The 23,103-nt window shown below is 36.2% G+C and overlaps 1 protein-coding gene across 2 annotated transcripts; it reads right to left on the bottom strand.

The window, feature by feature from the left end:
* Nucleotides 1-252: 252 nt before the first annotated feature.
* LOC131165412 (ras-related protein RABF1) lies at nt 253-20,745 on the bottom strand. Of its 2 annotated transcripts, XM_058123202.1 has the most exons (8): nt 20,383-20,745; nt 20,052-20,128; nt 9,626-9,709; nt 9,344-9,438; nt 8,979-9,084; nt 6,738-6,827; nt 6,551-6,637; nt 253-595 (listed from the first exon to the last, which is right to left on the bottom strand). In XM_058123202.1, exons 1-8 carry the CDS (start codon nt 20,405-20,407, stop codon nt 557-559), a joined length of 603 nt encoding a protein of 200 aa, XP_057979185.1. In that variant the 5' UTR covers nt 20,408-20,745; the 3' UTR covers nt 253-556. The 2 variants fall into 2 exon arrangements, with proteins under 2 accessions (XP_057979185.1, XP_057979184.1); XM_058123201.1 differs by lacking the exon at nt 253-595 and having other exon boundaries at nt 6,418-6,637; nt 20,383-20,719.
* Nucleotides 20,746-23,103: the final 2,358 nt, after the last annotated feature.

Raw genomic sequence — 23,103 nt, 5'->3', positions numbered from 1 at the left:
ATAATAATCATGCATAAATCAAGCATTATTAAGTTTATACCCTCTTTAACTTTTAAGAGAGGTACTTTTATCTGACTGCTGGGGCCAGTAGTTTTAGTACATTGCTCACATGCCAAGCCCAAGCTCTATAAGCTTGAGCATGTCTAAGGGGCAAGGCATTTGAACATGGTATTGGAGAGAGGACTTCTGATTTCCAACCCTTCTGGGCTAGTCTATACTTAAAGATAGAGATAAATGTGTGCATTGCAAATCTGTGCAATATGGTGAATTATTTCATTCCATGAGAAGAAGCATACACTAAATAAATGCCAATATACGCTTTACTTTTGAGGTACATAAGGTGGTCTCCCATCACATTGGGAATCTCTTGATCTGATGGTACTGGCGGTATGGGTTATGTGTGATTCATGATCTTGCAGTTGTAACCAAAGTTATCAAATCAAACTGTGAAACACATTGTATGCACCATAATGTACACAAACTTAGTATTACAAGGAGGTACAAAGCTTCCATAGCTCGGCAGCTATTTACTTAATTCAGGTTCAACATTTAGAAATCATGAAGAGGATGGGCGGGGCAGTCGTTTAGCGATTTCCTGTCAAGAATGAAATTGTCAGTCCCAATCTTAATAAGAAACATTATCTATAAAAAGAAACTACATTCTAACTGCATTTGTCATATTGCCCAGCAGGCTGGCAGCTTGTCCACCTACTTCTCTAGGAAAGTGACCCAAAATAAGTACTTGCCTTAAAGCATGTGACAAATGGCAACAGTTCCATAATTCTTTTTAAATTCATATGCAACATACATTCTTGTAAATGATCGACTAATCAGGAAAAAAAATAATGAAGAGCAACATATTCCTCTGCATTTAGGATACATGTTTTTTTTTTTCTTTTTTTAAATTAATCTGAAAGTGTCTAATTGTAATATTTTATGGTGTGCCAATAATGTGCCTAAAATTTTATTAATGAGACTTTTGCAAAATGTAGTGGTTCCTCTTATCCCCTCCACCCCCTTTTTCTGGAAGAGAGGGTGACAGCAAACAATTTGAAAGGCCTCCATATTAAAATCAACAACTAAATAAGGCTTGCAAAAACATTGAGGGAATCCTCCATGTTAAAATTTTTGCATGTACACACATATGACAGAGAGAGAGAAGGGAGAGTGCTATTCTCCTCCCATTAATGCTCAATTGAAATTTGGAAATGCAGTTTTCATTTTTAATTTCTATGTTCTTTTGAACTTGAAGATTCCCATAATTTCTTTTTGATAATAGAAGAAGATTTATTAAAAGAGAAAAAGGAGATTACAATGATAAGGATGACAATTCCCTGCCAAAAAATAAAAATATATAAATAAATTAATAAATATATAAAAATTAAAAAAAATAAAGACGTAACTGGTAAGTCACATAAGAGATCCTCTCTTTAAACCTTGCCCTCGTAGTTTACTGAGCACTTCAAGTTTTCTAGTTCAGGCTGCCCCTTCAATTTCTCTTATCTCCATCCAAGTGAACATCATTTCCTCCCAAGACAAAAAAACCACAGACCCATCTCATCCATTAATTGTTCAGCTTCTAAGTTTTTCTAATCAACCACAACAACGGGAGTGGGCAGAATACTTCCTTACATTGTTGCTCCTTACCCAAGCCATCCTCCTCAATCATATAAGTGCTCTCTAAACCTTCCATCAGACAAGGAGCTATATATGATAAATCCCCAAGTAAATCAGATTATTCAGAAGCATAATCGCACTGATCTCGAATCTCATCCAAAATCAAACCACTCTCATTAACAAAGTCACCAATATCTTTACTATCATTATTCAACATATCACCCCATTTCTCTTTTTCCTTGCCCACAATTCTACTCCAATTGTATCTAAATACCCTTTTGAAAGTTCTGGGACTTCATGAGACATGAAGTGCTTTCAACATTTTTTATTACATTTTTTCCAGTTTAGAAGTTAAAACAATTAACTTGCTCATCCACCCAGCGAACATAAACCTTCTCAAATTCCTTCCCTCACTAGCACAATTATCCCCCTCACCAGCAGCTAACCTCTGTTAGCCATAGCACCTTCGTGAGCTTTAAGTGCAAGCCACTTCCTCAGCATTCTGAGGGCAACTTCTTAAACAAGCCCTCATCCTGGCAGCAATCCTTGACCCAGAAGCACAGGATCACCAGTTGATTTCTCAAGAATAATCAAGTAGCTAAAATCAATGGTTGGAGCTTGCCCTGCTTGATTCGCCCCATCGATCACCTAGTGTTGCACAGTGGAAGGCTAGAAAACCCTTTCCAGCAATAGTGCAGTAAACCTGTTGTGAGAAAGGGAAAAACTCATCTCTGTATGAGAATTGACTGTACCAGGCTTTATAGTGGACTCATTGCCCTCTTTGCAATAATTAGAATTTTGGGCCTGGTCAGGAAACCAATATGAGTTTCAAGAGACCAGTGCTTTTATTCAAGTTCCATTGGGTCGGAAGTTGGGCCACATACCACTAAAAATATTAGGGGTCCCAGCCCATTTACTTGGTCCAAATCCTCAAATCCTGGTGGACCCAAAATCCGTCCCAAATCCAAATTGATGGTCAGGTAAGCCCAAAGAAACCCTAGATGCCTCTGCCGTCGGAGCCATAGCCCCACACTGAGATTTCCTGCTGACAATGGACAATCAAACTGCAGCTGCACCTGTATCTAATGCTTCTCCTGTCTATGTATCTGCTGCATCGGTTGTTGCTGTGTCTGCTGCATTGCTTATTGTTGCTGTGTCTGCTGCATTGCTAATTGCTGCTGCATCTGCATTACGCAATCACTTGTATCACAAATCCCATTCTTCTCTGCCAATACCACCTGGCTCCAAGAATGACCACGCCTCTGTAAATATTCTCCACCACCATACTTTTCATTCGCAAAAACCCTAACAGCCACACAGAATTCTTGCACGAATTTTCCCCATACATCCCCTTTTGGTCCTCCAGGAACAAACAAAGAAAACCATCTTCCTTTCCATCCCAACCCTATCTCCAAGAACTTGTCGAGTTTTTTCAGTTGAATTGCCAACCAATACATCACAAAACCAAATCTAATGCTTCAAAAACCCCTCCCAGTCTGCATAATTTGAAGCAATACAGTTGGGAAACCATTTCGCTGCTTTAACAGAAAGCCTCATCCCATCGATTTCGCTTCAGATTACGCTTGAGAACAAACAGAAAATCTCCCTTAACGACTTTATCCAGTCTCATATTGAAGATTTTCCCTTCAATCTGAAAGGATTGATGACAATCACTTCCTTCCATGTTTTATGGTTGCCATGATGCCAAGGAACAGTAACAAGAGAAAAGAGAGGAGAGAGCATCAAAAAGTAGTCCTTTCCTTTGAAGATTCCAATAATAGAAATCTCTCCTTTAAAATCATTGTATTAGCACAGACATTTCAATTTACTAATTTTTCAAACTTCCTCAAATGATTTGCATTTGGCATTGACTTTAATTTTTGGAAGATAAAGACAAAAGCCAATCTTGGTTTGTCACCTCTCCAAGTTGAATATGTCACAGTTACTCAAATTCTGGGTGATTGATTACTCCAGGGATGGTAATGGGCAAGGTGACACCACCCAAACTTCAATCAATTGGAGTAAGCCCCAGAGAGCAGCTTGCATGATTGAAAAGCCTGGACTGTAAAACGGACACGTGGATACCCGGTGCGTAATCCAAAAAAAAAAAAAAAGAAAGAAAGATAGGTGTGCATATAAAAGCACTCAATGAAACTGTAATAATCACAAAAATGGTTATACAAGATTAGTGAGTCATTTCAAAAAATAAATAAATAAATAAATATTAATTATTAATTTAATAATATAATAATATATTAATATAATATTATATAATATAATAATAATATAAGATTATTATTATTATTATTATTATTATATATATAACATCTCCAGAGGCTTCAGGACGATTACAAATTCACGCAGAGAGCCCCCCCTTTTCTAGTGCTCACTCTCTCTCCTTCGTTCTCTCTCCCTCTCCTCAATTTCTCAGCAAATATTCGGCCGATCGAAAATCAGAAAATACCAGTGGACTCCATTCTCCGCCACCAACATTTCTACCAGAGCAAATTTTTCGTAGGAGCAACATAGGCATATCCCCTGAGGTAAGGTAAATTCTCACTCTTACCTCAATTTTTCTTAAATCCTAAGCCAAATGGACAATCAGATACCACCACGAGAATCTAAGAATGATTCTCTATAAGTCTAACGAAGTTGATTTCTTGTGGGGTCGTCATAGACATAGTCCCAAAATTTGGATAAGGGGGTTATTTAGGGATTAATTGTTATTTAATTAATGTAGATTTGGAAATGTTATAACATTGGGCATTTTGAGATTGAACTAGGGTTATTGAATTCAAGGTTCGGGTGAGCGCCGTAGATATAATTCCGGGATCCCTACAGGCATAGTTCAAGAAACCAAGTAAGGGGAATAAATTATTACAATTATTTTGAGAATTACTGATTTAGTTAATACGTGAAAATGAGAATATGTTATTTTTCCTGAAATTATTATGATATAAAAATCAGATAAAATTGTGTGGCATGTGATTTATATTGAATTATAGTGTTTTGGTATTTGAAATATAAGAGGAGTGAAAAGTGATAAATATTAATGAGTATTTTCTGAGAAATACTGAAATGTGAAACATTGATATGTGTATGGGAAAATTATTATGAAATGAAGATATGTTTTATTGAGAAATGTTGAAATACGTGAAACATTATATATACTATTATGAGATGATGAATTGTGCACAGAAAATGATGAGAACAAATTTATTAAGATGAATTTAGGTATACTGATATGAGATTAATCGTGAATATTGGTATGAGAATATTGAAATGTGAATATTAAAAATGGGAATATTGCAATGTAAATTCTGCACTATGAATATTGAAATGTGGGAATTGAAATGTGAACATTGCAAAGTGCGAAAGCTGCAATGGGATCATTGAAATATGATTGATAAAATGTCAATACCACATATGATTGCGGGTATGTGGTAATGATAACCCTGATGGATGGATATGGAAACCCGAATGATGGGTTGTGATATTAAGCATGGTACCGTTGCTAGTGAGGTGTTAGTGCAACCACACGGTCTCGTGGAGAGTGTGGTGTGGACAGTCGACTGAGCCGTTTAGTAGAGTTGTTGTGTCCCCTAAGTCTGGATTAGTGCTATAGGCCGCCCAATCGTACTACAGACACATGAATGGATTTTCATTTTGATCTAACCGGATAGGCCAACTGCGGTTAGATCCAGCCTTCGGGCTGCACAACCCTATTCATGGGGGAAGCATGACGTGGAGAAAAAAATCCTCAAGGCAGCCATGAGTTACAGACGCGATATTGGTACTGGGTATTAAGGACACTCATGGGCTGGATTGTGAAATTGAAATGGAAAAGGAAAGAATGATGAAAATAGAAAATGAAAGAGTGTGAGTTTAATAATCTAAATAATTAAGCGAAATAAAACTTTCCTCCTGAGGGCTTACTGAATAAGGTGAGTGCCCTGATAGGTATCAAATGTAGTCATATCTGGTTGCATAACGTATTAGGGCAGAGGGAAACTACTTGTATGGGCAGGTAGACTTCCCTATTCTCGGGAACTTCGCTGATAAACATGGGTTGCATGAGAATGAGATTGGAAATGGAATTAAAAGCTTATAAAAGCTTGTATTTTATATCTATATGATTATGAGCATATATATCAGTGTATTTTTCTCAGATGAATTGATGATTTGAAAAGTAAAAAGTGTTATAACTGAACTCATATTGCCACACACTGTAAATAATTTATTCTGTCTTACTGAGATGTGTCTCACCTGAATTATCTAAACTTTTCAGGGAATAAAGACAAACCAGGGGATAGAGCTCCAAGATAGTGTCGAGCGGATACCCTGATATACAGGGTGAGTTTTGGACTAGGGAGGTGTGATTTCCCTAGGGTTGTATTATTTTTGGGTATGATAGAAATGTGTGTATACGTATGTTGATACTCTGGATATTGTATTCTGAATGGTATGTACCTTATGTCTTCCGTTGTTAGGCTAAAATAAATAAATTGTCTGTTTCTCGGTACCCAATGCAGGTCAAGTCATGTGAGGGGTATCAGAGTTGTTGACATGGCCAATGTGATGTCTGATGTGTATGATTTAATTATTATTGATGATTTTTTTTTTTTTTTTAAATGGTATGAAAAATCAAGGCGTCACAATTCTGAGGGTGAGGAGGAAAGCCTCATGTTTTAATAATTTTAATAGCTGTAATGGGCCTAATGGCCACTATTTCAATAGTTTTTTTTTTCCTTTCTTGTCACTTCAATATTAAACTAAATAATTAATTTTTCACCACAGAAATTTCAATATAAAAAAAATAATATTGAAATAGAATAAAAAGTCACAATCACAATAATACGAAAATAATCTTCTTTGTGCATATACCGCTGTTAGAACCATTGAAAGAAATAGAAAATAAATGTTGGGAATGCACCTCAAACAGCTGGTTTATATTATCTGCTGTCTTTGCAGAAGTCTCAATAAAGAACATTCCATTCTTCTCAGCATAGTCGATCCCGTCCTTTGAAAATAAAACAAAAACAAAAGAATCAGAGAAACTAAATACAGATTAAATTACATTGGAAAAGCTGATGCATCTACTCATGGAGCATGGTACTCACTTGAACTGTTACTTCTCGCTTATCTTGAAGGTCGGCTTTGTTACCAACTAAAGCCAGGACTATATCAGGACTCCCATGCTTTTGTAGCTCCTGTTAAATGCCAAAATTGATCAATTCTATGTAAAATAGCAAATTCACGCTGAGATAATAGCAAGTCATAATACTCATAACCAAGTGAAAAATCAAAATGACTGGTTTACACAATGGCTCAGCATTTTTTATCCCCATTTTGCACGCCACTGGATAAGTTTTTGGCCCGAACACTTACGTACAACCGAGCATGGGTGTGGCTTGTGGCTCATCTCCCAGCCCCAACAGGGTAGGCGAAGGCTCAAGTAGTCAAGGCCCATTAGGGGAAGTCTTAGCGTGTCTGCACACTAATCAATATACACACATGTGCACACACAAATGACTATTTAGTCAACGCTAACTAATTTGCATGCTCTAAAGAACCTGATAAAATGCACAAGATTTTCTCAAAGAAATAAAAAGTTTCAGTATCATTGAAGCATTTTCACTGGGCTTCACCATACGGATTAGCAGGTCCATAGCCATAGAACAAATAACAGATGGGGAAATAATAAAGTTACATATTGAGGTGGCAATGAGGCATTAACTTTCCAAATCACGGGCATTGCCTATGATCTTTGCAACATAGAATGATTGAGACACAGAATAAATAAATATATCTATCAAATTTGTGTTGATAATTCCATTATATTAAATTCCATATAGAACACAATTGCAACTGGTTATCCCAACCTAAAGTCTCACACTTTCATCCAAGCTCCCTTGACCTTAGCCTCGTTATGTTGTACTTAACCTACGCCTCCATGCTCCCAAGTCAAGTAAGTTCTTTTCTCTTCCTATTCATTTTATTTTAAAATATTATTTATTATTAATCATTTATTTACTTTTGCATTTTTTAGCATTTTTATTCTTTGTACACACCATCACAATACTGCTTTTATCGAACATAAACAAAAACAGCAGTAAAAGTGCCCTTTTTTCACATTTTTATTTTTGGGAGTCATTCTTGAGCAAAGTTGATGCAACAACTCTATTATTAATACTATTTATACTAGTCTAGGAAGTGAGATCAACACTCAAAAGAGAGACACACTCACAATGACTGAGAAAACTACAAGCTAAATAATCCAATGCACACACACAGCTGTGCTGGGATATCCACCATGATGGGACAAATAGAAGACCAATATATAAACCTAAACCTGTCCCAGCACTCCCCCTTTTTTTTTCAAAACCTTGCCATTTATTTATTCCTTAAGCTTCAGTGAGGAAGAAGAAAAAAGAAAAGAGAACAAAATGTTGCCAAAATCTGCAAGATTGTAAAGACAAATAAATCTCGAGAATAAAGTTTTTGAGCATCAGCCCATTACGTAGCAAGATTTTGTCCATGATAAAATAAGCATTAAAAAGCTTATTAAGTTGGAGCTGAATCAACAGTTCAACACTAACATGTACCACAACGGCACAACCACGTTTTTAAGTACAAAACCTTGCCCTTAAGGTCACCTTCTAATCTCACTCAGATAATTGAGTATTTCTTTCCACATAATCCAAATCCTTTTTGAGATAAAGAGTGCAACTAAGTGCCCCCCCCCCCCTTTTTCCCTTCTCTGCCAGCACGCGCGCACACGCACACACACAAAGGTGCACAATGATGGATATACAAAATAATTCCAACTGTGACATGTCACATTATTAGTTACTAATGAAATCTTCCCACTGTCTTCATTTTTTTCGGGATTATAAAAAGAATTCATAAAAAAAGTGTAAGAATAAGATACCTTCCACTAAAGGGAAAGATATATTACAGCAGTGCTGCCTCCCAATCCATGCTTTTTATTGTCAATTTTTCATAACTATTTCTCTTTCTTTTCAAATTTTACATAACTACTTCTCTTAGCTTTTTCAATAAGCTTTGAACCATTAGGAAATTTCAATTTTCTGAATTTTCAACTAGTTTGCACAATATAAAAAAATCCTACTTCCACCAAAGTCAAATCTTCACTATGACATTTGATTTTGACTAGGCCAAAATCAATAAGGTTATCTGATATTTCAGTATCTCAACAGTCCAATTAAAACTCTTGATGCACTAAAATTGCATTCAAAATTGAAAACCATATGCATAAATAATTTAATCAATAGATTCAAGGTAAACAAAGCAATCAAGAACCAGAAATAAATGAAATAGCACTTGATTTTAAAAAGTACCTTGACCCAATACTGCGCCTTTGCAAATGAATCTGGGCTTGTTATATCATACACAACAACTGCAACTGCCGCACCTCGGTAGTAAAGCGGTGCCAATGCAGCATACCTTACAAAGATACAATTCACAGTTAATATTGTCTTTAATCACCCAAGCAAATGAGCAAAGAGAGAGGAAAAAAAAAAGAGGAGAAGGAAGGTTTTGAGGGAACTTGTCCCAGCAGACTCACTAGTACCATAAGATTAATTCTTAGTATTGAATCAAGATTGTCAACTTCCACAAGGAAAGAAAACAATGACGAGATCAACAACACATTATTTATCAGTACCAAATCAACAAACGAACTTCCACAAGGACGGACCAATACCTCTCTTGGCCAGCAGTGTCCCATATTTCAAACTTAACTGTGGTAGAATCTTGCAAGGCTATTGTCTGGGACAAGAATGAAGCTCCAACAGTTACCTGAAAATATCAAAAATTAATAAACCAGAGTAAATCTATAAGGAAATAACTTCTAGGAATCAAAGGCATTTAAGATAAAGGCAGATGCTCATGTCCATTAGCAAAGAGCAGGCAAACAAAAATTTACTGAGAGAGAGAAGAGAGGGAGAGATGTTCCAAACACCATAAAGCAATGATAGTTCCATACCTTAGATGTTGGATCAAACTGACCACGAACAAAGCGAAGAACAATACAGCTTTTCCCAACACCAGAATCCCCTAATAGCACCAGCTGCAGAGAGTAATTTAATCTAAGACCAGTTGTGTTTTGTGAAAAATGAGGACGTTCAACATTAGTAAGCTTGGTGATATTAAATAAATGATCTATGCCACCTCCCCTCCACTCCCGCACCGTGCCCCCATTAAAAAATAAACTGAATTAAGCAAACAAATAACATAATAAACCTCTCCGACTATCTTCACATGTATCCCATTGGTAGTTCATCGGATGAAAGAAGCTGCAATACATGGCACCATCATGCAGACTACTCTTTACCTGGCTTATAACAAGCCCCTATAAAATTCAAGACAACTACAAAGCATGAACACCTTCCCATTTCATCATGTCTCTCAAAAAGAATATACCAAATGGATGCTACACCCACTTACACTCAGAAAGACATTGAACCTAACTTACTTTTGATAACTTGTGTCAACTTATTGATGGTATAAGTTAGACAAATTTGTTCAAGAATTTGCCCACTCCAATTCAAAAATCTGCTGAGAAAGACATTCAAACTCAGAATTTATTGGATAGCTTAGGCCTCACAGTGCCTGATCATGGAGGAAATGAAGTTAGGCTTGATGGTGGTAAATCCAAGGCAAAGAAAGGTCAAAGGGAATTAGCGAATTTAAAGTGTTCAGTGAATTATGATGGGAAGTGATTACAGAGTTATCTTCTTGGATAATTTTAGCTTATTTTTATATTTTTCTTTTTTCTTTTTGTTCTTTGCTTTTGTTTTTTCCTTTTTCTTTTTTGAGGATTGAGTATCCTCAATCTGATTGTACATTCTCTTTCTTAATATATCTTCATTTATTATTAAAAAAAAATAGTTAGAAGAACACGAATGTCCATCCTTGTTGGTTATCGCCTGAAATTACAACCTTGAAGACAAATGATTGACCTCCAAGGAAGTTACAGAACCCTAAAGTGTAGCTGCCTGGAAATGGATTCAGAAAGGTTGGGAAGACTCTTCCACCTTCATTTGCTTTGAAGTGGAGAATGGGAATAATATTTTATTTAGACATGACATGTAATGCAGGTTCACCCCACCAAGTATTAACTTCCTAACATACTCTGTTTGTCCTGAAACAAGGATGCTCTGGTTCGAATGCATTTTCAAGTTTCAGCAAGGAGTAACATGGGACATTCCTTTTGTGAGTAATGTCCAAGTTTGGGAGCTTGACAACTTCCCTTAATTTTTTGGCTGCTTATACAACAGAGTTCCTCATCAAAATACTCCAAATGAACCTAAGTGGACCCTTAACAAAAATGGTAACTTTTCAGTTAGTTCATGCCATAGAAAGCAGGATGATGTAGGACAAGAAGTTGAACCATGGATTGACCCTTGTTGGAGACTAATTCAGAAGAATTGGATCAAAGGTGGTTGTGTTTAGCTAATAAATTTATTATGCTTGTTTAGTTTAATTAGTAGCAGAATTATGTGTATTTGGAATTTGTAATATTTGTGTATTTTAGGGTTGGTTTGTAATTTCATGTATTTTTGGAGTTTATGTGCGATTCTAGTAATTTATGCCTTCTTATGAATAATGTGTGAAGCAATGTAAGAGTCAGTTTTTTGATGAATGTGACCTGAAAGTGAATGTATTTTCCCAACGTATCTCCTTCCTCCTCTTCCTCCTTCTTTCTTCTTCTCTTGGCAACAATTCCATGCTGCTGTCCTACATCATTTGGTATCAAAGCCCAACTATGATCTCCATACTTCCATTTTTAGTCCCCAATTTTCCTCCCAATCATTCTTCTTCCTTACCTTCTTCCCTTTTCTTCTTCTCTGTTCTTTCTCCCCTGTGGGAATTTCAGTCCAAAAAAATTACTGCAACTTCAGGAAATTATAGCTGTGCCTTTTTTCCCTGGAAGACTTTAACAACACCATCACCACCACCATTTGAAACAGAGACCACTTATAGGACCCTCCCCAAAAATTTATCAGTGGCCAACCATGAGTGTGGCCCCATGTTCCGGAGAACCATTCCCCAGCCATGAACCCTTCAAAATCCCCAATTTCCTGGACTTATTTCTTGACATTGCCACAAGCACAGGACTGACCACACCATTATCTACCACCACCCAAAATTTCATCGCTGGAGGACACTTGCTGGTGGTGCATATTCCCCACACGCCGATGACGTGCATGTGGGATTTTCTCCCTTGTATCTGCAACTTCCAAAGTATTGTTTCCAGCCACTGTATTTTGAATTTTTCCTGCAAAAACCTGGAATTTTGTGAAATAATTTGATGGAAATTTTGACTAATTAAGTTCAGTATGTATTTCAAGGGCTCCATCACTACTACCAACATCCAGATTAAGATTTTGCAGCATTATGAACAAGGCCTCTAGCATCACTCAAGCGTCACTTTTGAAGAATCCAAGTTCATTGCTTCTTATTTCTGATCCTCCAACATATCAAAATTCGAGGCTGATGTTTTTCAACTGAGGGAGTTTTAATTAGGATAAGGAACCAAGCCACGGATAGACACTTGCTGGAGACTAATTCAGAAGAATTTGATCAAGTGTTGTTGTGTTCAATTAATTAGCTTCTTATGTGTGCTTAGTTTAATTAGTAGTAGGATTATGTGTATTTGGGAGTTTGCTTGTAATATCATGCATTATTTGGAGTTTACGTGTGATTCTTGTAATTTATGCTTTCTCATAAATAAGGTGTGTGAAACCATGTAAGAATTAGTTTTCTTTATGAATGTGAATTGAAAGTGAACGTGTGGTTCCAATTGTGTCTCCTTCCCCCTCCTTCTTCCTTCTTCCTTCTTCCTTCTTCCTTCTTCCTTCTTCTTCTTCTCCTCCTCTTCTCTCCTCTATCTCCCACATTCCCTCTTGGCTGCAATTCCATGCCGTGTAGGATTCCCATGAGGATTCCCATGCACAAACAAACGCAGTAATGAGATGCCATAGGCATCACATTCCTAGGAATATTAAAAGATGTCGTCAACCAAACACCCCCTAAGAGATTTTGGGAAGATACGAATATTATTTTACAATGGACATCAAGAACTGAGAAATATTCATAGGAGCTCATTTGAATGAAAACATTGGAAAAGATAATAGAGGTTATGAAAGGATACATGGAGGACATAGATATGGAGATACAAATGAGTCTGGACATATGATCTTAGAGTCACCATGTCATATGATCTTATTACAATGAATACTCGCTTTAAGAAGAAAGGAACACTATATAACCTTAGTGGACAAAATAAAAGTCAAATAGAATTTTCCTTAACTAGGGGATAGATCATTTATCATGTAAGGATTGTAAAGTTGTCCCAAGTAAAAGCATAATTACACAACATAGTGTTTTAGTGTTAGATGTATATCTATTAAATAAAAAATGAAAAAGAAAGGATAATATAAATTAGTGCAAGAGGACTAGGTGGTGGATTCTAAAAGGAGAAAACATAATAAAATTAAAAGATAAAATGATTAAAAATGGTGATTGCACAATAAGGGATTATATAGACAAACACATTTTATAGTAGAATAGCAAGCTCTATTAAAAGGATAGCAAAACAAATTTTAGGTTAATCAAGAGGAAGATTCTCAAATAGTAAAGAAAGTTGGTGGTAGGATTAAGATGTCCAAAAAGCAATAAAGACAAAAAGAATTTGGTATAAGCATGACCAAAAAGTAGAAATATGAAAAACTTTGAAAAGTATAAAGAAGCGAGAAAAAAGATGCAAAAAAAAAAAAAGACACTAGTGAAGTTAAACATAGACCATATAATAATTTATATGCTAGATTAGATATAAAATAAGGGGATAGAGACATATTTAAACTTGATAGAGCTAGAGAAAGAAAGAGTAAGGACTTAAATAATAAAAAATATACAAAAAATCAGGATGATGATGTATTGGTTAAGGAAGAAAGCATAAAAGAAACATGACAAAGTAACCATAGTATCTTAAACTCAGAATTGACAAATGAGGAAAAGGCTAAAAATATAAGATTTATTCACAAAATTAGAGTTAATGAAGCTAAGTTTGCATTGAAGAAGATGAAAAATGGGAAAGTTATAGAATCGAATAACATCCCAATTGAAGTTTGGAAAAATGTCAAGGTGATAACAAAATTATATAGTGAACACCATGAACTAATTTATTTAATGCAATTATAAAAAAATTAAGAAAATGCTACACGAATAGAGGGAAAGTGTAATAATTGTCGTGAAATTAAACTTACAAGTCATACAATGAAATTGCGAGAAAGAGTAGTTAAACAAAGATTAAGATTAGAAATGAGAGGGAAAAAAAAGAGGGGGGGGGGATTGCATATGATTTTTATTGACTTTGAGAAAGCATATGATAATTGATAGGATACCTAGGGAGTTCTATGGTTGGTTTTAGGAAAAAAAAAAAAAAGCTTATGTAGTAAATATACTAATGTCATCAAGGGTATGTACAATAAAGTCATGACTAGCGTTACGACTACAAGTGAAGAGGTCAAGGAATTTCCAATCACAATAGGTATACATCAAGGATATGTTTTGAACCCTTACCGTTTTGCTCTACAGATGGATGAACTTACTAGGAGTCATGGTGTATGTTGTTTGCAAATGATAGTCTTGATTGATGAAACTAGGGGTGGAATAGAATCTAAGTTAGAATTATAGAGAAAAGCTTTAGACTCTAGAGGTTTTAGGATAAGTAGAAATAAGATAGAATAATATGAAATGTAATTTCCATCATAGTAGGAGAAATATTTGAGAAAAGATTAAACTTGACGATCAAGAAATCAATAGCATTAGCACATTTAAATACCTTGCACCCATTATGCAAGCTAAAGGAAAAATTGAAGATCTAATGCATAGAGCTAGAGCTAGTTGGGTAAAATGGAAAAGTGCTTCGAGCGTCCTATGTGATCACAAAATATCCTTAAAATTAAAATGCAAGTTTTGTAGGACGGCTATAAGACCAATTATGCTATATGGATCACAATGTTGGGCAACTAAGAAACAACATATCCAAAAACTAAAAGTTGCTAAGATAAGAATGCAAAGGTGGATGAGTGGTATATTGTTAAAAGATAAAATTAAGGAATGAACATATTCACGCAAGTTATATGTAGCACCTATAGAAGATAAGATAAAGGAGGGGCACCCCAGATAGTTTGAGCATGTCTAATGTAAGCCAAATAGTGCACCAATAAGTAGGACTGAGTAAAGATTTAATAACCTTGCATTTGTCAGAGAAACTTGCGTATGATTGTGTAAATTGGCGGAGAAGGGCTCATGCAGCCAACCCCACCTAGTGGGATTTAATGGTTGGATTGTTGTTGGTTGTTGTAGCTTTTTTGGGTGGATAAGATGATATCCATGGTCAATCAACTTTCATTTACTGCTATGATAGTGGAGAATGCAAATTGATCCTAGAGAGGGATTTGTTCAAGCAAGAAAGAAAACAAGCCATGACTCTGAACCCCATCATCATTTTTTGGACATTGCTCACAATTATCGAAGATGGACGGATTGCTACTCTCACTTGCTCCTTTTGTGGGTTGTACATGTTTGCTACTTGCAGTTCTTGAATTTTTGGACAATTTGACTAGCACATGTGATACCTTTCCTTTTGGCTCTATTTTTGTAAATGTGGCACCCCCTTGATGCTATTTAATAAGTTCTACTTTTTGCCAATCAAGAGAGAGAATGGAAGCAAGTTTATGCTCTTTGGTGCTATGTGAATAGATTTCTTTCTTTTTTCTTCTTCTTTTTTTTTTTTTTTTGTTTTTTGGGGGGAGGGGAGGGGGGGCGGGTTTGGTAGTGAGGGGAATGGTTTGGAGGGTTAAGATGCAGATCATTAGGAATGTGCACTGTTTGATGCCAAGATCAATTAAAGCATTGTTGCTAGCTTGGGTGTTTCTGGAGGAAAGAGACGAGGAGGCAAAGGCTAGCCCAATTAGGAGGCAAGAGAAGAGAAGAGGTGGAAGCTAGCCCAGCCTTGCCTTATGTGGTGGATTTTGAGAGAATGAAAGGCTTTTCTAGGAATTGAATTGTCTATCATGAAATGAAAAGGCTTTCTTCTTCTTTTTCTTCCTTGGATTACAAAATCCATTTCTTTGTGTTATGATAGGTTGGTAGATTTCTTTGGAAAAGCTTTTTTGACCATGGATTCCTCGCAAACACTTGTATACTTCCGGTACGCAAAGGTTGCAAATCCTTTCACACATCACAAACATTCAGCTGCCTTACCTATCAATCAAAATCCAGTAATAATAAAGATGTTCTCTGGCCCCCTAACCACATCACACACGCACATAAAGACATGTGCTCTGTTTGTGCATGCGTGCATGTGTATGTGCGTGTGTGTGGGTGTGTGTGCGTGTGTGAGGGAGAGAAAGAGTACAAGTAAAACTAAACTTTATAACATCTGAATTTCTATTCCACTACAAGCATGGGGCCAAGGACAATGAAGCTTATGAAGTTATTTATGCCAGGTAAGCAAAGCCTTATGATTAGTGTAAGTTTCCATGCCTCACAAATTTGACACAATAAACAAAAAATATCCTTCGACACTCCTGCATTTGATCTTTCATCAAGTTATTGTTACACTTTGCACTAGGCGAGTATAAATTATGTACATATTATATTATATATTTTTTAGATAATACACTAGATTATAGTTATACTCCAACAAAGTTTCAAACTACCAAGATTTTACAATTAAAGTAACAACTATGGAACTCCACTCGAATCCGCCTGACCTCATAACAGTTTGCATTAAAAAGGAAAGATAAGGAGCAGTGGGCAGATGAATATGCATGGTATACCAAAACAAAGCAGAACATGATAGAAAAGCAAATAATATACCAAAAAATGCGTAACGCATCCAAAAATTAAAAACGACTCAACGTAATCCAAGGAATTCTAGACAGACCAAAGAACAGGAAAAAAAAAAAAAACAAACAAACTAGTATCTAGTTGAAGTCCTTCCAAGATGCTGGCATCCACAAATGAAACATCCGCCAAGCATGATTGCACCCAGCAAAAGCCATAATGAGATAACAAAAGTCAAAGATCAAGCCAAAGCAAACGATGGAGCTTAAGGATGATTTTTCACCATCTATTTTGCAAATGTAGAATTATTTTAGTAAGGAGGAGATTCACTTGAGGGAAAAAGATTTGGACATCCAAGCAAAGATGAGAGAAGCAAAATTGTGGCCAAACCACCAATAAGGACTCTTCCACGCTATCCCATCTATCACAATTATCTGAGCCTTGAATGAATAATTTTTTTTCCTAAAGAGCAAAGAAGCAGGATAGAGCCATCAATCATGTAGAAGATTCACATATCTAGGATTTGCAAGTCTTCCCATCTCTCAAGCACCAAAAAAAAAAAAAGGAAAAAAATAGAAATAAAAAAATAACCCTGCTACAAAAGTTCCTTCATTTCTCCTTTTGAGGAGAATAACCTGATTAAATACCTAATCAAATGAACCTTGACAGTCATCTAGTTCATTGCAATTGCTTTTTGAAGCTTAATACCATAATAATCATGTTCCCCTCAAACAATCACAACTGCTACCATATTTTGAAGCCATCTCCTTTTTCCCTATCCCAGATTGTTACTGCCATGAAAATTTCAGATGTTCACTTAACCATGGGAATTTAATTCATTCCAACAAACGATCTTGAAAGCTTCAGAAACTCCACTCAACAACCTCGTCCCCCCTTAATTTAAATTCAAGGGGGGCAAAAATGCACATGAAAAAAGCAAGACAAAAGTTTCCAACCCAAGATTTTCTAAATTGAATTAGGGAGATTTCGCATACCCGACCATGCAAGCAAAAAAGAAAAAAATTTCTGAACAAGACTTTGTGCAAAGCTTGCTTCCCTCCCCAATCCCCAAGAGTTAAATCTTGGGGCATGGGGGGTTGGGAACTTGAATAAGATGTGATCTTCTAAACTACTTTTAGAAATTTTAAAGGTAGGGGGGATTTTTTTTTTTTTCAAATTTTTTGGGAGCCATTGTGCAGATTTTTAACCTGATGTAAACCTCAAATACCTTCCTTTAAGATAAAATAAAGAAGCCTTCTCAAATTCACTGTTTTTCGTGTGAGGGGATTTTCTAGGAGCTATGTATGGCTCCACCCTTCATACATGGTCCATACCTACCAAACTTATAGAATAAATTCTTCACTACCTTTCCCTTTCAAGTAAATTATATGTCCACAGGAAATGAATAAATGAATTGGAGAATGAGTAGTGCAAAAGGGTCTGTCTTTAGACAAAAAAAGTCTTAATTGGAGCAATGCCACCCTTAGGCTTGTTATATAACTATATCACCTCTAAATTCAGAAATCACTTGAAATTGTGCATGCCATGCACATATCCTGCCAACAAGTGCTGATGAGGGAATAGCATTGAAAACTGAAAGCCCTCGCAAACCAACTCTAAAAGCACAGCATATAAAAATGCGAAACTGATGCATTTCAGACATTTAGAACTACGTCCTATGCTAAAAAATGGAAGTCAATATTAAAACAAAAATTACAGAAAATAAAACAGTAGCCTTTGAAAGCTAGTTTGCAAGGGAAACTTAGTCCTTTCAGTGTATTATTCCCATCTAGCAACAATTATTGACCGGACATGTGCACAGTGTATTTCCAAAGATTCTTCAAACCTAAAGGGGACAGAACTCTAGCTAGTATTCTAAGGGTTTTTTTTTTATATAGAAAAAAAAAAAAAGATTTCATATTTTTATAGAGGATGTTGCTGCAAAGTCTGTAATTAAGAAAAATAAGACTCATAAGAGAGATTTTTTCGACGAAAGGCAAACAATAATTTGTACATGAAGGAAAACAAATTACACTGGTATCTTATAAACAAATTTCATATTATTTTTGGCATAGAAATAAACATGTTCAATAGGGCAATGCATCACTTGGCATTAATTACAATCCCACCTTGTAGTTACATAAAAACACCACGAAGCACATGCAAATGGGCACCAAGCTGCCAAAAGTTTATAGGCTAAAAAAGATTTTCTATGACTGATTCAGAGACCATTTCACATGCATCTTAGAACTCTTCACCATGTTAAACAAAATTTACAACCATTACAGTTGCTCCATCGTTCATTTGGTTTTGAAATTACCAACTAGCACACTAGTGCTCGTGTATATGACCTTTGGCATTTACTGTTGGCCCATATGACAACCTGCAGGGTGAGCTGACTGGGTTTTTTTCAGCTATTGGTCTCTTTACAAATTCAATTTTCAGTTAAATAGATCAGCAAAAATCTAATTGAGCAAGTTAGGGTAGAGTTGAAAAGAACACCAACTATATAATGGTTGGCAAAACCTTGCTGATGTCTGCTCCCACCCTCCTCTTAAGAATTTCACTTCCTTTTTCTCAAAGGTCAAGCCTTTTCACATTAGTGCAAGAGATATTACATGCTTCAACGATATTACAAAACCTTCACAAATAGCAACCTCAGGACGTCTCAGTCCATCCAACACAAAAGCCTCACACACTCCCATAGCAATCAATGCTCACTTGGTACAATAGATTCACCAGTGCAGAACAGACTGTAAGGCAATCAAGGGTAGAACTCTAAAACTCAATACTTGATTTCTCGAAATTCCAAGTCAAGTCAATCCAACATGAATACAAATAATCCAACATCAAGTATCACTTTGATATTTAAAAAAAAAGACATAAACAAATAATCCCTCTAATGATCTCCATCAGAACTTGCTTGCCGATTATTGAGCATATCATATCAATAGTTAGCCAATGAGTAAGCCATTCAGCCACAACCAAATCATGATACAATCATGAGATAGCAAGGCACAAGAGGACCAACTCAGTGAACAAACAATATACTAAACTAAAACCCCATACATCACACTCACCTCAGGAAATCCAATTTGAACTCTTCTGCTGTTTGTTTTTCTATACAAAATAGAAAACAAAATCTACCGAGAGAGAAAATAGTGAAACAAAAAGGAGGAGAATGCATTCTCCAAACCAAAAAAATTACACATTTCATACATGGACATGGAGGAAAATTGCAATAACCATGCTTTCTGCGGTACTAAAAATCTTCATGAATTTATGATTATCAACTGCATAGACAATGGGGATTCTTATGCAAAACTAGCTCAACATCCTAGAATAAGACATCACAAAAAATCATATTCAGCAAATATGTCATGCAAAAAAGTAAAATTCAGCAAAAGTGTACGCCCTGGGGCCTTTTTTGGCTCAACACCAAACAAAGCAGATAACGAAGTGGATAATGCTATTAAACACTACCGTATAACTACCCAGCAACAAATGAACATAAGATTTTATTGCAAGCAAAGATTGTACAACTAACATACCTTGACACGCAAATTTTTAGCATCAGACACTCCAGCACCCTCCGAATTAAGTCCAGCCAACCGCCCAGAAGCCCTATCTGCAAAAGAAATAACGCCATTTAATCAAATTTAACAACCACCAGAAAAAAGGTCACAGATTCAATGCTTTATACGTAAAAGGAAACTTAAACTACCCAATAAACAGATCAGATGTTGGATTTTTCATATGAAATTAGTTCTAGAATGTCCCTTATTATCATTCAAACAATGAAAAGTACAACCCTAGAAGTTAAAATTTAGGCAGAAGAAGAGAAGAATGAGAATTGAAAGGGAATTCAACATGGGTATTTACCCGGGAGGGATGAAGAGCAGCCCATGCCAAGGAGAAAATTTTTAATTCAAATAAATGAATACAATTCTAGCTGTAATGTTTGAAGATTAGCAGAGGGAAGTTGGGATGGTTTTGATGTGTAGAATTGGTTGTTAACGTTAGGCCTTTAATGGCTGTCAAGCGAAACTCAGAATTTGTTGCTACAGGAGGAACTGAGAAAGGAGGAAGACGGAGACGATGCGCCGTCGGGTAGTCGGAAATGTGTTCATCAAAATGACGTCTAAGCAGTACTACTACTTTTTAACCGATAAAGTGATAATCTCGTAACCCCGGCTTCTTCGCACTTCGTAGTTAGCAGAAAGTTCAAAATGACGTCGTTCTTATGAATTTATATTAGGTTTAGGAAAAGAAAAAACATACTGTCCAAGTTAATGCATGTATTAAATATTGACTTAGGGGAAGGAAACAACTAAATTTAATAATTATAATTATAATTATAATTATAATTACAATATAAAATTTATATTATATTATCATATGAATATTAAAAAATTATTATGAGGTGAATGTTGGCATCTATTTTGAAACGTATTAATATACTAAAATAATAAAATTTAATGAGCATCCCTATAACATTGCATGTGACAACATGCATTATTATCTCTCTTTTTTTCAATTTTTCATTTTTGTCTCTATCTTTAGAAATCTGATCTTCTTGTATCTATTCTTGACATCAACACTTAACTTATTATTTCTTATCAACAAGTATTCCCTTCCCTAAATGCATAATTTAGTAATTCTTTTTTAGTATTTCATTCTTTTAGAACAGGAATGTGTAAATTGATATTTCAGTATTCACTAATTGTCCAATCTTTATATTTATTTTATTAGTAATTGGTTTGACTTATCTTTATACATTCATTTGCTGAGATTTAAGAGATACGAGGGACTAATGGAGGCGATGAAGGTAATAAATACTTGGCGGAGTGAAGGACTTGCATTCATTCATTTTTGTTGAGAATTAGTGGGGAAGGAGGCTCGCGGAGGTGTAGGCAACACAAGGAAGAGAAGGCTTGAGTCCTTTTTGTGCATAAGATAGACGAAGAGAGTTGTTAAAAATTATATCAAGTCACTTGAACAGATGAAAAGTCTTTTAGTTGCTTCACAAAATTTACCTAGAAAGACATCATTCCAATAGAAAATGGGTAGCCACTTGGAAAATGGAGTTATTGTAACACCCCAACCTGGGTCTGCCAGGGAGCACTGTGTCTCTCTTCCTCCACCTAGACCAGACAGCAGGGGGCGTGCCTTATCGAACTAATGACTAGCCCCACAAACCAATACGTGTCCTTTTCAATATGTTTTGTCCTTACTTATACACTTCTTGAGAAAATTTCCTAGGAGGTCACCCATCCAAATATTGTTCTAAGCCAAGCACACTTAACTATGGAGTTCTTAGGGGAAAGCTCCTGAAAAGAAAGGTGCACCTTGTTGATATAGGTAGTAATATCTAATCTTTTTAAGTCTTTCATCCATGGGTTATCACATTCTCCCCCACTTATAGAACGTAACGTCCTTGTTGTGAACCCACTTTTCCAAACACAGACAATGTGAATCTCATCACACTTTCGGCTGGGTGTTGGCTCTGATACCATTTGTAACGCCCCAACCTGGGTCTGCCAGGGAGCACTATGTCTCTCTTCCTCCACCTGGACCAGACAGCAGGGGGCGTGCCTTATCAGACTAATGACTGGCCCCACAAACCAACACGTGTCATTTTCAATGTGTTTTGTCCTCACTTATACACTTCCTGAGAAAACTTCCTAGGAGGTCACCCATCTCAATATTGTTCCAAGCCAAGCACGCTTAACTATGGAGTTCTTATGGGAAAGCTCCTGAAAAAAAAAGGTGCACCTTGTTGATATGGGTAGTAACATCTAATCTTTTTAAGTCTTTCATTTATGGGGCATCACATTCTCCCCCACTTATAGAACGTAACGTCCTCGTTGTGAACCCACATTTCCAAACCCAGGCGATGTGAATCTCATCACACTTTCAGCTGGGTGTTGGCTCTGATACCATTTGTAACGGCCCAACCTGGGTCTATCAGGGAGCACTATGTCTCTCTTCCTCCACCTGGACCAGACAGCAGGGGGCGTGCCTTATCGGACTAATGACTGGCTCCACAAACCAACACGTGTCCTTTTCAATGTGTTTTGTCCTCACTTATACACTTCCTGATAAAACTTCTCAGGAGGTCACCTATCCCAATATTGCTCCAAGCCAAGCACGCTTAACTGTGGAGTTCTTATGGAAAAGCTCCTAAAAAGAAAGGTGCACCTTATTGATATGGGTAGTAACATCTAATCTTTTTAAGTCTTTCATCCATGGGGTATCACAGTTATCACCTCCATTAGAAAACATAATATTGATGTGTTTGGTATTCTTGAAACTAAATTATTGATGGATAAGCTGGCAAATGTGATGAACAAGAAGTTGCAGAATTGGAGTCAATTTAACAACTTTAATTGTCATGATGCTGGGAGAATTCTGGTGTTATGGAACCCTCAAAAAGTCCTCTCTGTGAATTCTGGTGGTATGGAACCCTCAAATGGAGTTATCACCTCCCCGTGTCAGGATTGTTTAACCCCCTATACCAGAACATGAAGATAGCTACTTAGAATATAAGGGGCCGAGTTAAACAATCCCCTTAAACAAAATGGAGTTATCACCTCCATTAGA

The sequence above is a fragment of the Malania oleifera genome, chromosome 10 (genome assembly GCF_029873635.1).
Source record: "Malania oleifera isolate guangnan ecotype guangnan chromosome 10, ASM2987363v1, whole genome shotgun sequence".
In the NCBI taxonomy this organism is placed as follows: Eukaryota; Viridiplantae; Streptophyta; class Magnoliopsida; order Santalales; family Ximeniaceae; genus Malania; species Malania oleifera.
Note: the sequence above shows the minus strand (reverse complement) of the source record. Positions and strands in the feature narration are given on the sequence as shown.